The sequence below is a fragment of the Macrobrachium nipponense genome, chromosome 3, assembly GCF_015104395.2.
Source record: "Macrobrachium nipponense isolate FS-2020 chromosome 3, ASM1510439v2, whole genome shotgun sequence".
NCBI lineage: Eukaryota > Metazoa > Arthropoda > Malacostraca > Decapoda > Palaemonidae > Macrobrachium > Macrobrachium nipponense.
This window is the reverse complement of record NC_087202.1, coordinates 106,463,692-106,477,936: the sequence shown is the minus strand read 5'-3', so window position 1 is coordinate 106,477,936 and position 14,245 is coordinate 106,463,692. Positions and strand designations below refer to the sequence as shown.

The window sequence follows — 14,245 nt, the reverse complement described above, 5'->3', positions numbered from 1 at the left end:
CTTAACCTTCAACAAATACATTTTAGGTTTTCTAAAACCACAAAACAAAAAGTTAACTATACCTTCAAGCTTAACCATTGGCAAATACAGCTAGGTTTTCTAAAACCACAAAACAAAAGGTTAATTTTTGCCTCTTCCAGGCTAACCTTTGACCACATCTGTTTTTCTTAAAACCACAAGACCAAAGGTTAACTTTGCCTCTTCCAGCATTTACCTTTGACAAAGATGTTTAAGGTCTTCTAAAAGGATGATAAAAATTTTCTAGGTTTAACCTTTAAATTTAAATGCCAAACAGGATAGAGAAGTTTTCCTCTTTTTCCCGCCCCCAAGGGGTTAAAATGGAATTCTTACAGGGAACTGTAAAGCATGGCCTTAACATCACCCTCAGCTCTAAGGCAGAAAGCTAAAATAGCATTCCCTTTACACCAGCTTAAATAAGGGTGCTGACAATAGATTTACTTATTAACCACTGCTAAATAAAAGGCTTTACAATAAATTCAGATAAAGCTTAGACACGCATCTAAACTCCAGACAGAGACTGATATAGAGATGAAGGGTCTTCAATCTCAACACCTTACAGTGCTGGTCCTCAGCAAGATCTAAAAGTACTTGATGCAATACCGAGGAAAGTATGTATGGAACGATAACTTTGGAAGTAGACAGTGACGAGTCTTCTCGCCTCTAAACAGAAAACACTGACATCTACAAGGTTCCAGGTGCTGAAAATTCCTCCAGAATGGTACCCTCAGCAACACACAGACCACTGCTTCTGACCCCAGGCCATGGCAGTTTTAAATTAAGGACAGATCCTATAAAAAATTGAAAATCTTATTATTGGGAGGGGACATTCTAACATCTCCAAGCAGTTAGGGAGATGCCTACATCAATGAAACTGTATGGAATTGTGTAGTAGAGTTGATTTCTTCTCAACGGAAGAATGAGACATCTACCAAGAGCATTGGAAATTCTGAAAAGTTTTGCCCTGAGGCTACAAGAGCTCTACAGGAGACTCAGCAATTCTTGAACTTGACATTGCTCAATAGAATTCAGAGTAGATACGAGGGGCAGGCCTATGAGTCTGAATTAAGCAAAATTTAAGGAAACATCCATTGCTCAAGCCTGAGGGCCGACAAAGTAGTAGTAATCATTCAGATGTCCCTGTTCATCTACATGCTAGGAAGCTAAATGAGTGCTCCTTAAATCCACACCAAGTGCCAAACTTACAGATGTAAAGGCCCTTCTAGGCTATTGTTCTTCCTGAATCCCCAATTGCTACAACACTGTCCTTCCACAGAATGGATGATCAGACCAATATGTTGTTTCATTTCACTCAAAGCAGCAACTTCCCACAAAGACTGCATCTGACTGGGAATAAACCTGCTAAGCATCCTGATGTCTTTCCACTGCCCTGACAGCTAAAAAGTTTTACCAGGTGTAGTTTGACCATTCTATGTTGCATGAAAGTGTAATGACACTAGTTAAACTCTGTGTTGCATGACAAAGGGAAAAGACCAAAACTTGGACTTAGGTTTAAGAACCAAATGGACAATTCCTGGTTACAATGTCCCTCCTATAGTCCTGGAGCCAAAGTTGGTTCTGGATTACTTACAATGAAAGTTATTTGTAAGTCGTAATTCTTACGCTGAAACTACACATTAATTGAGCATGATTATCTGAAAATAATCCGTGAGGCCATGTTTCCTAATGAGGAAAAGCCCTTACCATATAGGAAGTTTCTTTCAGGTCTAAAATCTTCAAGCAGCACATGCCTATTCATCTTGACCGACAAGCAAGCATAATTAACGATCATCCCCGCATCACTAGATAAGAATGGGAATATAAAGAATTAACATTATAATGCATAGAAATTGGGCCAGAAGCAGCAACAGGTCCTTGGCTTTTGGAATACTGTTGACAGTGTTTGTTCTACTGAATCACTGATTCAGTAGAAGTGTCTTGCTTCTAAAGTCGACACCATCTACCAATGGGCAACAAGTCCCTGACCTAACATATAGAGAGCTGCACACTAACCCAAAGAGCACAGAACAGCAATACCTTCTAGTAAAACCTCTTGAAGGAACTTGCATGACTGTGGATGTATGGTAAGTGGAATACATTCTGCATATGTACCACAAGTCTGACCATTCTTTGGAAAGGCACTAAAACCATGTGAGAAAACCAACAAGTATATGGGCAGACACTTACTGTTATTCAGTCTCCAAATGTCTAAGAATATCTCTAATTACTTATGGGTGTCTTCCTAAAGAATTACCCTTGGACCAACATTCCCTCTATATACAATCTCCTACTAAAAGACTTAAGAGAGATTACAGCTGAAGACAAGGGAAGCTATAAGAGGGAGATTAAACCAGTGGAGGACAACCAAAAAGAATCACACTGCCCTTCACTGTCTCCACCATATAATATACTGGTCCCAAGTCTCTCCATGGATGTTAGGAGATTGCAACTGTCCATATCCCAGAACTTGAATCTGCACTTACCCCCGAAAAGGTATAAAATAAAACTACCAATAATCAAACAGGAAGCAAAAGTATTCTCACTTCTTCCAAACAGAGTGAGTATAAGCATGAGGACATTACCCTGCAGCATCAGAAATGAGTTACTTGTTTCCCTACTAAAAACTCTCGCTGGGTTGGCGTCTCCACCTCCCTTAAGAAGTCGCAGAGACGAGACAACGTAGATAAAAAGTAATAACTCAAGGTAGACTGAAAATTCATCAGCATTTCTGTCAGTCTCGAGTTCATTTCCCACAGGAAAGAGAAAGAAAGCGAACTTTCTATTAAAGACGGTTAAAGGACCAACAAGCGTTGTACAGCAAAAATCGGCCTTCGGCTCTCCGTGACTTTAAAAGACAAGATGACAAGCCAAGGCAGACAAAGGGAAATTGTGTCCGAGGACGAGAAAAGTTAGGAAATGCTCTCAAATTGGAGAAAGCATTGGTTCTCTTCTCAAATATTTGGTGCGCCAAAATACGCAAAGACAATTAAGATATATTCTCTATGTGGCCTCTATCCTCAACAAAATGAGGATACAGCAAGGCGTAGTGTGGCATCAAACGCCGACTGGCCCAAACGAGTTCCTCCAACAACTCCGTTCAAACTCTTCTTCCATCAACGGGCGATGGGAGGGGACAGCTGCCGACAGGAGGTAAACAAAGAGCTTAAAGGATTGCTCTTTCTCCGCAACCCTTGGCGACAAAAAGCGACATTCGTCGATAAGAGGTGACAGCAGCTGAGTGGGAGAGAAGTTACAACGCTCCCGCCTAGTCCGAAAGCGATCGTACATACTTAAAAGTATTCCTATATGAAACTAGGTTAGAAATCTCTGAAGCCAGAATATCTAACTCGGTGAGAACTTTAGATACTACAGACAGTGTAGACTTGAAAGAGAAACATTAATCAAGGCAGTAGTAAGAGATTTGCCGATAGCCGAAGAGGAAGCACACAAAGAACAAACATTACGAAGAAAAAGGAATAAGCTAGCATACAGGAATTTAGAATAACCAAAACATGAGAGATAAACAGTCGACCGAGTCGACATATCTAAACGTGTAAAACTCACTACAGATACATTATCATCTCAATAAAATGTCTATACCTATATCATAAATTATTAAGCCTATGTATGCTGACACCTCAAACTAGGTGTTGAAGACGACAGAATGCGCCTACAGAGCGAGCATTAACGCTTACCGAAACGGTCCTTATGTGAACTCTTTAACAGTTTTTCGGCGAAAGCTTTAAACGAGATTCAGACCATTAAAACGGGAGAAGTAGGTATTGGAGGGCACAGAATCCCATCATCCCGAGAACCGACCTGGTTCCCTGGCAGCAGACGTTTCCAACTGTCGCAGGGCAGTCCTAGGCTCGGGCTACGTACAGACGAGGGCACCAACACCTAACTTCTAACAGGGCACGCAAAAATGAGCGCACACTGGAGGGATTCGGAACGTTCCTGTCACAAACTAAGTTCAAATTGTATTAGAACTAAAAATAGATAAATGTTCTAACTTCTCGTTGCGCTTTTCCTGAACCGAATGGGGAGCAGAAGGCGGAGCTACAATGGAAGTCAATACTAGCCTACCAAAATGCCTAGTCTAAGTAGGGATAGCCTGACAGGTTTAAGTCCTGATCTAACTAATTGCTTTCGCCATCTATCAGTCCCAGTCTTTCCTATATCTGACATATTCAGGCATAAATTCTCAGAACAATTCCCTACATTCTTCACATCTAGTATAGTTCCAAAATCACTCTGTACCCCTGCCAGTACAAAGGAATGTTGATCAACTTCCAATCCACCATCCTGGTTACACCAAAAACATTCCTACATAGCCTGATGTTATTGGTTTTGCTTCCGGTGGAAGAGATCCCAGGAAAATGAAATTACAATACCGTAAACAGGTGTAAAACAGCCAAACTTTACAGAATACCAACAATCGCCTAGCTGCAATGGCGGCAAGGAGAATTCTGACAAGAGCTAAAACATTTGAAACACACCTGGTCGAGAACAGGTAAACTAGACAGTCATCCGGGAAGCCATTCGGTTTATTTTTTATTTGAATGCCAACTCGCCTAATCGGTGGGGAGATACAGCTAAATTTAACAGTAGGTAAGATTCATCTCAAATAAAAGTCTTAATCTGTTAATAAATATCTTATAAAGACCCCTATCACTATCTAATTTTGCAGAAAGGCTAACAATACATACTAGAATATTTGACCAAAAGTCAATGACAAAGCAATCAGTAAAGTATGAATTACAAAATTTAAGCTGCTGCCAACAACTGGTGTACAGCCATTAGCCAGCAGATACTTGTTCCTCTCTGTATCCCGAAAGTAGGTGGTGTCTTGTCACCTACCCAAAACAAACTAGCGCAACCCACGAATTTCAACATTTTAACTGCCAAACAAGTGAAACTCTTAGCTATGTAATTAATGGGTAAAATTACTTATATAAAAATCCACGGCCTCGGATGAAGGACTTCCTGCAACACTGCAACAACCATTGCGGAGATCCAACAGAACTGCAGCCAGGAGGATTGATAGGGGAGAGGAAATTACCTAGTTGAAGTTAACTGCCCTCTTTCTTCATCACCTGGTCCATAAACGAGCTAACGACCAGTGTCAACAATCTTCAACGACTTGTATGCTTTTTAAATGCACCTCCGTACCTGATGTACCCAATTGTTCATTTGGACTGAAGATGAACCCAGGGAAGGGTTCAAAAGCTTTTTGTAAAGTTTTAAAAATTATACATGGACTCGCAACATTTTTTATTATTGTGGACCCCTTAGAATAGAAAATCCACTTTTTGTTTTTGCTAGGCAAAATAAGTAAAGATTTGCTTCTGGAAGTACATGGCAGCTAGAATTACGCTTAAATAATAATAGAGAAAACACAAAAATCTAGCTTGCACAGGCAAAGTTTGTACAAAGTTTGAGCAACATGTTTAATTGGTTGCCCACACAATACAAATGAAGTTAAAGTAGCTGCAAAACTGAAACCAGAACAAGAACACTCCTAAATACGTACTTAGAAAATTGACAAATAAAGGCAGCATACAAGTAACCTGACAAACTGCTTTTAAAAATCATCAAGTAAGAGATGAACTTTGGTGCAAGAATTCATATTCCTCTAAAAATCTGGAGTCCAACAGCTAATAAAATTGCAGTATCATGTAATGATGAAAACACAAGGTCAGGAGAGGAGCTATAACACACAACTATAACCAGAATCCATAAGAGTGGAACATAATTTAAGATGGGGACAATCCTCTCAGGGGAATATATTATCCATTTTGAAATACTAAAGTATACTGCTCATCTCCAACAGTAACTTCAGTAGAACTGAATAAATAATAGGTCTGTAATTTTGAATAGAGTATACATAGTTGTCCTATAGATAAACTTACCCACTGATTTCCTCAAAGAGCAGAGTCCTTTCCTTAGGATTCTTCATAGCTATGGACTCAACAGCACCTTGGAAGACCAAGAAATTTTTACCTTTTACATTAATACCAAGTGCCTCAAGTTCTTTCATGTATGTCTGGCTGCTTACAACCTGTTGGGAAATGGAGAGATACTGTATTTCAAGATAGAGAGAGAAAAAATGTTAGATTTTGTACTCATTTTAAATACTCTAGATTTTGTACTCATTTAAGTAGGTACTAAGTGGTACAAAATGTAGCACTATTACCTTTTCATTGATTTTATGGTCTGAAGATGATCCTTGTACAAGACGTGTGAACCGTTTTTCAGATCCATCTTCCATCTTGAACACAGCTGTGACTTGTGCAGAACGAGATACTGGCTTGCCAATGGATGCTCCATGAATTAGGTCACTGAGTCTCTTAACACGAAGACTAGATGTTTTTTCTCCCATAACAAACGAGATGGCATCCATAAAATTGGATTTGCCTAAAAAGAAAAGAATTAAATAATATAATTCAAACACGGTTTTTAAACTATAATAAAAAGTTAGGCTATCAGTATTAATAAAACAATAAAACTCAAATGACTACAATAACTGTTTCTTTTGGTTTCTTCAGTACAAAAAACATGATATTGTTATGATACAATAAAGTTTGTTCATACTTACCTGGCAGATATATATATAGCTGTATTTTCTGAAGTCCGACAGAATTTTAAAAACTTCCGACACACGCAGTGGTCGGCCAGGTGGTTAGTACCCATTCCCGCCGCTGGGAGGCGGTATCAGGAACCATTCCCATTTTCTATTCATAATTTTTATTTCCACTGTCCCCTGAGATTGGGATGGGTGGGTACTTGATTATATATATCTGCCAGGTAAGTATGAACAAACTTTATTGTATCATAACAATATCATTTTGTTCATGAAACTTACCTGTCAGATATATATATAGCTGAATCCCACCTTTATTTGGAGGTGGGAAGGGGACAGAATAGAAGGATTTTGGGAAACAAATGCATGCAGATGATTTACATCTTGGTTCCACCTGTTAGCATAGCCATGGCTTCGTGGTTACTGCCACGTAAGTCTGCTTGTGCTACTAGAGTTGCCAGCGAGGTAGAGCCTGACCTATAGCTGGTGCACTCCAGATGATCTGTCAACAAGGGCGAGACCACGACGTGACTAGACCATATTGACCATACCATGAGGGCTAAGAAGTAAAATAAATATATATATATATAAATATATATATCACCACCTGACCAACCTAGCCAAAGTAAGGTGTGTTAACTAAGGCTTAAGAGTTAAGAAGTCGCCGTTGTCGGCGACCTCCCAACAACTAAATTAAGAGCTCTTCCTAACCATTTCTACAGGATAGGATGAGTGGTACTTCTTGCCCCAAGATTGTGTCTGCAGACACGTATGGCCCTAGCGAGCAGCAGATCTCATATGCCATCTTCACATCTCGCAGGGAGTGTGAAGTGAACACAGAGTTGCTTCGCTAAAACATGGTACTCAGGATGTTTTGCTGAGTGCCATGCTCTGTTGAAATGCTTCCGAGGCCGCGCCCATCACCCCTCGTGAGCATTCAGATAAAAAGATTTCAAATTCTTTGTGCAAACACAATGAAGGAGCATTTTTGAAAGAACTCCTTAACACTAAAGCCAGGCTGTTCTTCGATATGGGCAAGTCTGGTCTTTTTCGGAACACTGCAGATTGCCCGAATGACTTCGACTTTCTGAGTTTTATGTAGATAAAACTTGAGAGACCCGACAGGGCACAGGACACTCTCTGGCTCCTTCCCACTAACTTGTGCATCCTTGCTTCCAAGTCCTGGCCCAAGGACAAAACGGGTTACCCATTCTTCTTAGGCCACAACGGAAGGGGTTAGAGAGCACACCGCCTTGTGTTCTCTAAAGCCAAAACTTGTGACGATGGCTTAAAATCTCACTAACCCTCTTTGTCGTAATAGGGTGGTTAGAAGAAGGCCTTCCTGATCACATGCAAGAAGTTAACAGGTAGGAGAGGTTCGAATGCTTTGACATCAAGAACTTCAGACTACGTCTAAGTTCCACATTGAAAGCTTCGATCTGGACATGCACAGTCAGTCCGTCTGTACTAAAGTCAGGTGACCAACCAGTTGACCAGTCAGACGAATCAAGGACAGCAAGGCTGTACCCTGAAGACCATAAGGCACTATTCTTCGCTGAAGGATGAGTGTCTGGACTGCCTGGGCGATTCAATCTAAGCAAACCTTGGGGTGTATCAACGCAACCCAACGTCGTCAGCGAATCAACTCCTGACTCGAGCTTCTGGTGCCAGGAGAAAGGAGCGAGGAGCAAAAAGGCGATTCAGTCCCGAAGGAAGAATGCCTGACAGTCCAACCTGGTCTCATGTTACACGATCATCGGGGGTGTATAAACGCAACCGACTTCGTCAACAAGAAACTCAGGGCTACTATATGTCGCCTGATCTCGCACGAGTGTCTGACTCCGAGAAAACAGGTGAGACAAAAAGTAGATGATAAGCGAGGTTCGAGATTCCACAGAACTCAAAGATCGTGAAGGGCTTTGTTGTTTGACAGACGCAAATCTCTGAGCCCAAAGGCCGTCAACAACATTTATTTTTGCGTATTCTTTAATAGTTGTGACTGCCAGCTTATCCCATTCTTCAGACGGAAATGGAAGACGGTAATCTTATTCCTGTCAACATCTCGATAGCCTGAACGTAGTCAGACTCAGAGCGGAGATGTATATAGGTAGTTATAGGTACCTTTCGAGTTTAGAGTAGACCGACTCTCTCGGAAAAGGTCCTTGGAAAAGTGAACTAGGAAGTATGTTACCTCTGTGAATCCAGGATCCTGAAGGCCAACATGGGGCGATCAGCGTCATTGTCGCTCACTGTGACGTCATAAATCCTCTTATTACATTTCCTAAGCGATTGAAAAAAGGGGAAAAGAGACTAAATATCCATCCCCGTTCAATATCATAGGATGGCGTTTAATTGGTACGATCCCGGATCGAGAATAAGGGAGCAGAAAAGAAGAAGCCTCTTCGTCCTCAAAACAAATATCGAAGAGAAGAATGAAAGGGCGTTCCCTAAAGTCTCCACAACTCTCAACTTACTTCTAAAGAAAGATTTTCCATCGGAAGTCAATAGTTGCTGCCGTCGATCTAGACGATTCGTACGGACTTTTGCAATCCTGTAACGAACCTCTAGAGGATCGTTACATTCTACGCCTGTTGTTATAATAGGCTTTCTCGTAAACTCGAACAGGGACCGAGAGAAGATACTTCTTAAGATATGAGAGAGCTGTGGAATATCAGAGTTGATCTGGACCACTGGTTCCCAAAACTCGTTACGAGGACTGGAGGGACTACCGAATCGCTTTTACTTCTTTCAGATTAAGATCCAAGACATCTGAAACCCATATCCAGATGTCCGGCACCTTCTTTCTATCACCTCAGGTGATAAACACACTGAGAGATGTTCAGAATCATTCCTAGATCTTGAATAATATTTCAGTTTCCCGGTAGGAAAAAAAAACTGTGGTCTGAATTGCAGTCTATTCGGGGAAAACAAACAAACTTCTCTAAAGCTTAAAAATTTATTGGCAGTATGGCAAAGGAAGTCCTGTCTTGCGCTTTCCTGAAGAGCGTCCTTTTGATGAGTGCCTTTGCAAGAATCCCACTGAACGTTGCCGAGAGTCCTGACGTGCAGGACATCGAGCCTTACATACCCGTAAACTAACTGCCTTATCGCAAAAGTCTTGACTGCGGTAGTGGCAACTTAAATTTATTGGCAGAATGGCAAAGGTTGCGGTAGAGCAAACGAGGGGGATCTTCCCTTGAGCTTTCCTTAACTCCATCCACCTATGCGAAAAGCAATATTAATTGACAGAGACCTCTTGAATTAACGAAACCCGATGTCTTGTTGGGTTTCGAAGAAGAAGTTGTCTGTTCACTTTAAACTTCCTACCGAAGCACTGCCTACTTCACATTCTTTGCAGGTGAGGTAGAAGGTATCACCGGAGGTAGAGATAAACATTCTTTAGGCCCATATCTGAAACAAGAGCTTGAAGAGTTCAACAGAAACGTTCAGCCAGGCGACACACTGGCGTGCGCTGGTGCACGCTCGGCGGAGGCGCGCGCGGCGTCCACTGGAGCGCGCTCGGCGTCCACTGGCGCGCATTGGCGTCCACTGGCGGCGACTGGCGTGCACCCGCGCGCGCCTGGGATTAGATTAGATTAGATTATAAAGTTTTTGGCACATAGCCAAGCGCCGGAGCGAGGGGCCATTCAGCGCATATATATTTTAAGAATAATAAAATTCGCTATTACACAAAAGAAATACACACACAACCGATCTAACATACAAATCATTCATTCATAAAACCAAACAAGAACACCTAAACCAATTAAAAGATAATTACAATTCGTAAAAAAGACCAATATTTTTTAAAATTTCATAATTTGCTCTGCCTGAGCACCTTCACCTAAAATATTGGCAAGTGTCTTATTTGCCAGCAAACAAGCTCTACGTTTGGTTTTCAAAATGAGGGCACTCCACCAAAATATGCACCACAGTCAAATCCACATGACAGGTGGAACAGCGAGGAACCTGCCTATCCGCTGCACTCATCATTAGATACCCGTGAGTATATTTAGTGTGGCCAATACGTAATCTAGCTAAAACTCTCTGAACCTTCTATCCATCCGGCTATGAGGCCAAGGATGAACAAAGAAGGCCTAATCGACTTTAATTTAAGATTATTATCTAAAGTAGACCAGTGCCTGCCACTGGTCTCTACAATAAAATCGAATGGTATTTTTGAAAATCGGAAACAGGGACGCCCATGTTGGAAATATGCCTAAGCCTAGTTGCAGCTTAGCAGCAGCGTCGGCTCGCTCATTCCCAACAATTCCAACATGGGATCGGAGCCCAACAAAACCTAACAGAAAAACCTCTTCTATTAATTAAAAGATAAAACCAATCTTGTACTTCTTGCACTAAAGGGTTGCAAGAGACTAGGCTTTTAGAGGAAGATAAAACACTTAAAGAGTCGTAAAAATGGTAAAAAAAACCGTTGTTAGTATAAGAACTATAAAAAATAACTTAAGAGCAGTCAAAACTGCCAGCAGTTCAGCTGTAAAACAGAGGAATTAGATGGAAGCTTCTTTTTAATAATATTATCACTAGTCACTACAGAGCAACCAACACCATCAGAACCCTTCGAACCATCAGTATATATATGTTGAGAATCACCATGTTCAAAGCATGGTCCAAAAAACTTGCCCTCAACTGATCACCAGAGCTGATACTCCTGCTGTCCCTAATTGGGCAGATTTCTAAGAGTGGCCTATTCCAAGGAGGAAATTTTGAGGGCGAAATTTCAGCTACTGCAGGGGGTAGTAATCCCACCTCCCTGGCAGAGCTTGCTAGTCGAACTTCAGCGGCTTTGGCAGTCTAGGTCTATTTGGGGCTCTATCAGTTGGTTCTCTAACATACTTATAATTAGGGTTCAGCTTTGATGCAAGTACTCTTGATATGACTCTCAAGCCTAACTCCTCCCTACGGATAAATAGTGGGGGGGAAAACCTGACTCAACATATAGGCTTTCTACTGGAGAAGTTCTATAGGCTCCCGTACAAATACGTAAAGCCAATTATGGACAACATCTAATTTCTGCAGTGTTGTCTTGCATGCACACCATAAATTTGACAACCATAATCAATTTTGCTTAGGCATAAAATCTGGTACATCCTCAAAAGGGTGATTCGATCTGCCCCCCAATTAAAATTAGAAACAACTTTTAGAATATTAAGACGAAGCTTCACGTTACATACAACTTCATTAACATGTTGAGTAAAAGTTAATTTCGTATCAAATGTTAATACCTAGGATACTTAATGCTATCTTCATAAGGTAAAATCGAATCATTTAAAAACAGCGTAGGGATCTCTTCCACTCTTCTTAATCGGCAAAATCGTATAGCTTTGGTTTTTTCTGGTGAAAATTTGAAACCTTTAGCACTGGCCCATAATGTTGAAGCATTAATAGCAGTCTGGATCTTTTGACAAGCTTCGACAGCTGTAGACTTGCTACAGATTATTGCATAATCATCAGCAAAGGCCAGACCATGCACCCCGACAGGAACTTGTTCTAGTAGGCCGTTGACAGCTACATTAAAGAGTGTTGGACTAAGGACGCTTCCCTGAGGTAACCCTTCTTCTTGAGGGTAAGCAGAGGAAATGTAAGAGCCCACTCTTACTTTCAGGTAACGTTCTGACAAAAAATCTTTCATTTTGACAATAGAATAAATTACCCACAACACCCCACTCTACAAGTTGCAAAAGGATACCCTCGTCGCCAGGTAGTGTCGTAGGCTTTTTCTAAGTCAAAAAACACTGCAACAGTCTGGTTTTGCACAGCAAAAGCATTCTGTATCTCCCGAGTAAGGAACATCAAAGGGTCAGAAGTACTTCTATTTTTCCTAAAGCCAAACTGCCGATTAGATAAAAGATTCTTTGAATCCAAATACCACACAAGTCGAGCATTGACCATCCTCTCATAAATCTTGCTAACACAACTGGTTAGAGCAATTGGCCTATAGTTCTTAGGAAGGAAGGAATCTTTAAAAGGTTTTAAAACAGCACAATAATCGATATCTTCCAAGACACTGGTGAAGTTCCTGAAAGATAAAAACTGTTTAAAATGTCTAAAAGAAATTGTTTTGTACTTCTAGGCAAATTAAAAATCATTGAGTACAGTATATCATCTTCCCCAGGAGATGTTAGGGAAGATAACGAGATTGCTTGATCTAATTCTTTCATGGTGAAAGGAAGATTATATGACTCTGAATTTGAACTAACAGCAGGAACAACCGTGGTACCGTCCCTAATATTCCTGAATGCAGTAGAGTAATGTAGGGCACTAGATATAGAGAAATCCTACCAAGGTTTCTGCAACTTCTCCAGAATCAGATATGAGTAAGCCATCAATTTTCAATATAGGCAAGGGAGGTGGAGAAAAATTTCCCTTGCAGCTTTTCGGATTCTGTTACAGACTAAGTGACATAGGGGAATCATATTTCAACTCGCTAATATACTGATAAACGATTCCCTCTTTGCCTGCTTAAATGTTTTCTTTTGCTTAGCCAGAGCTCTTTTATAGATAATTTTATTGACCAAGCAAGGATATCTACGATATCTCTTGTAACAAGTTCTTGTTATCTTTCGGCTCAAGGCACATGAATCGCTCCACCAAGGTACTAGAGGACGACGAGGTTTACCAGAAGTTCGAGGAATAGACAGCATGGCACCACAGCAATATACTGATTAAATACTCATAAGCAGATGTTGGGCTCTGAAAATCAGTTATCTCTCAACTTCAGTAGATTTTTTGAATAATCCCAGTCAGCCTCCCCTACTTCCATTTTGGTAAACATGGAGATGGAATATTTTTCATATACTTTAAGTGAATGGGCCAATGATCACTGCCATGATCATTCTGGTCTACTACCCACTGATAATCTAACCTCAAAGACGAAGAGCAGATAGTGAGGTCAATGGCTGAATCAGTATTATGAAAAACATCATGTCTTGTAGGGGAACCATCATTCATTAAAGTGATGTCATTTAAGTCAAGCAGCTGTTCTATTATTAAACCCCACCGGTCGCAGTTTGGCTCCCCTCCCTCAGAGTGTGTGCTTGGCATTAAAATCCCCCATCAGAATGAAGGGTTTAGGAAGCTGGTCTATCAGTGTCTGAAGATCGTTTAATTCTAGCTGACGAGGATTACCCTGCGCATCCTGCAATCTACTTTCTAATGATGGATCAAGGTAGAGAGAACAAATTGTGATCCATTTACAATTAAAAATTTGGACTGCACAAGCCTGCAACACAGTGTTCAATTGAACAACCCTGTGATTAACAGACTTGCGGACTATGATGCCTGTGCCTCCCTGAGCACGTACACCTATCAGGGGTGGAGACCTGTGAAATGAATAATTAAAACCCACATTGGGTGTGTGCTCTCCCAACTTTGTCTCTTGTAGACACATCGCAGATAAATCATGTTCCCTAAACAGAACCCGAACTTGCTCTCTATTTGGTATAAATCCACGGATGTTCCATTGCATGAGCGCCATTATTTATAGAGGGAAGGGATCTTAAAATTCCCTACTAATTTAGGAATCTGTGTCCTGGTGAGAGAGATCTTATCAGTTTTACCAGTACTATTTGACCTAGATCTAGGTGTTACAGATCTTTTAGAAGATGGGCTTTCACTTGCCCT

The 14,245-nt window shown here is 40.9% G+C and overlaps 1 protein-coding gene across 1 annotated transcript in view; it reads right to left on the bottom strand.

Annotated features, from left to right (window-relative positions):
- Positions 1-14,245, bottom strand: part of LOC135221937 (structural maintenance of chromosomes protein 1A-like) — an 88,870-nt gene that overhangs the window by 56,213 nt on the left and 18,412 nt on the right. The window contains exons 2-3 of the mRNA XM_064259967.1: positions 6,215-6,435; positions 5,931-6,079 (exon numbers count right to left, since the gene is read on the bottom strand). Of these exons, the coding sequence (XP_064116037.1) occupies positions 5,931-6,079; positions 6,215-6,435 (370 nt within the window). The remainder of the gene's footprint in view (positions 1-5,930; positions 6,080-6,214; positions 6,436-14,245) is intronic.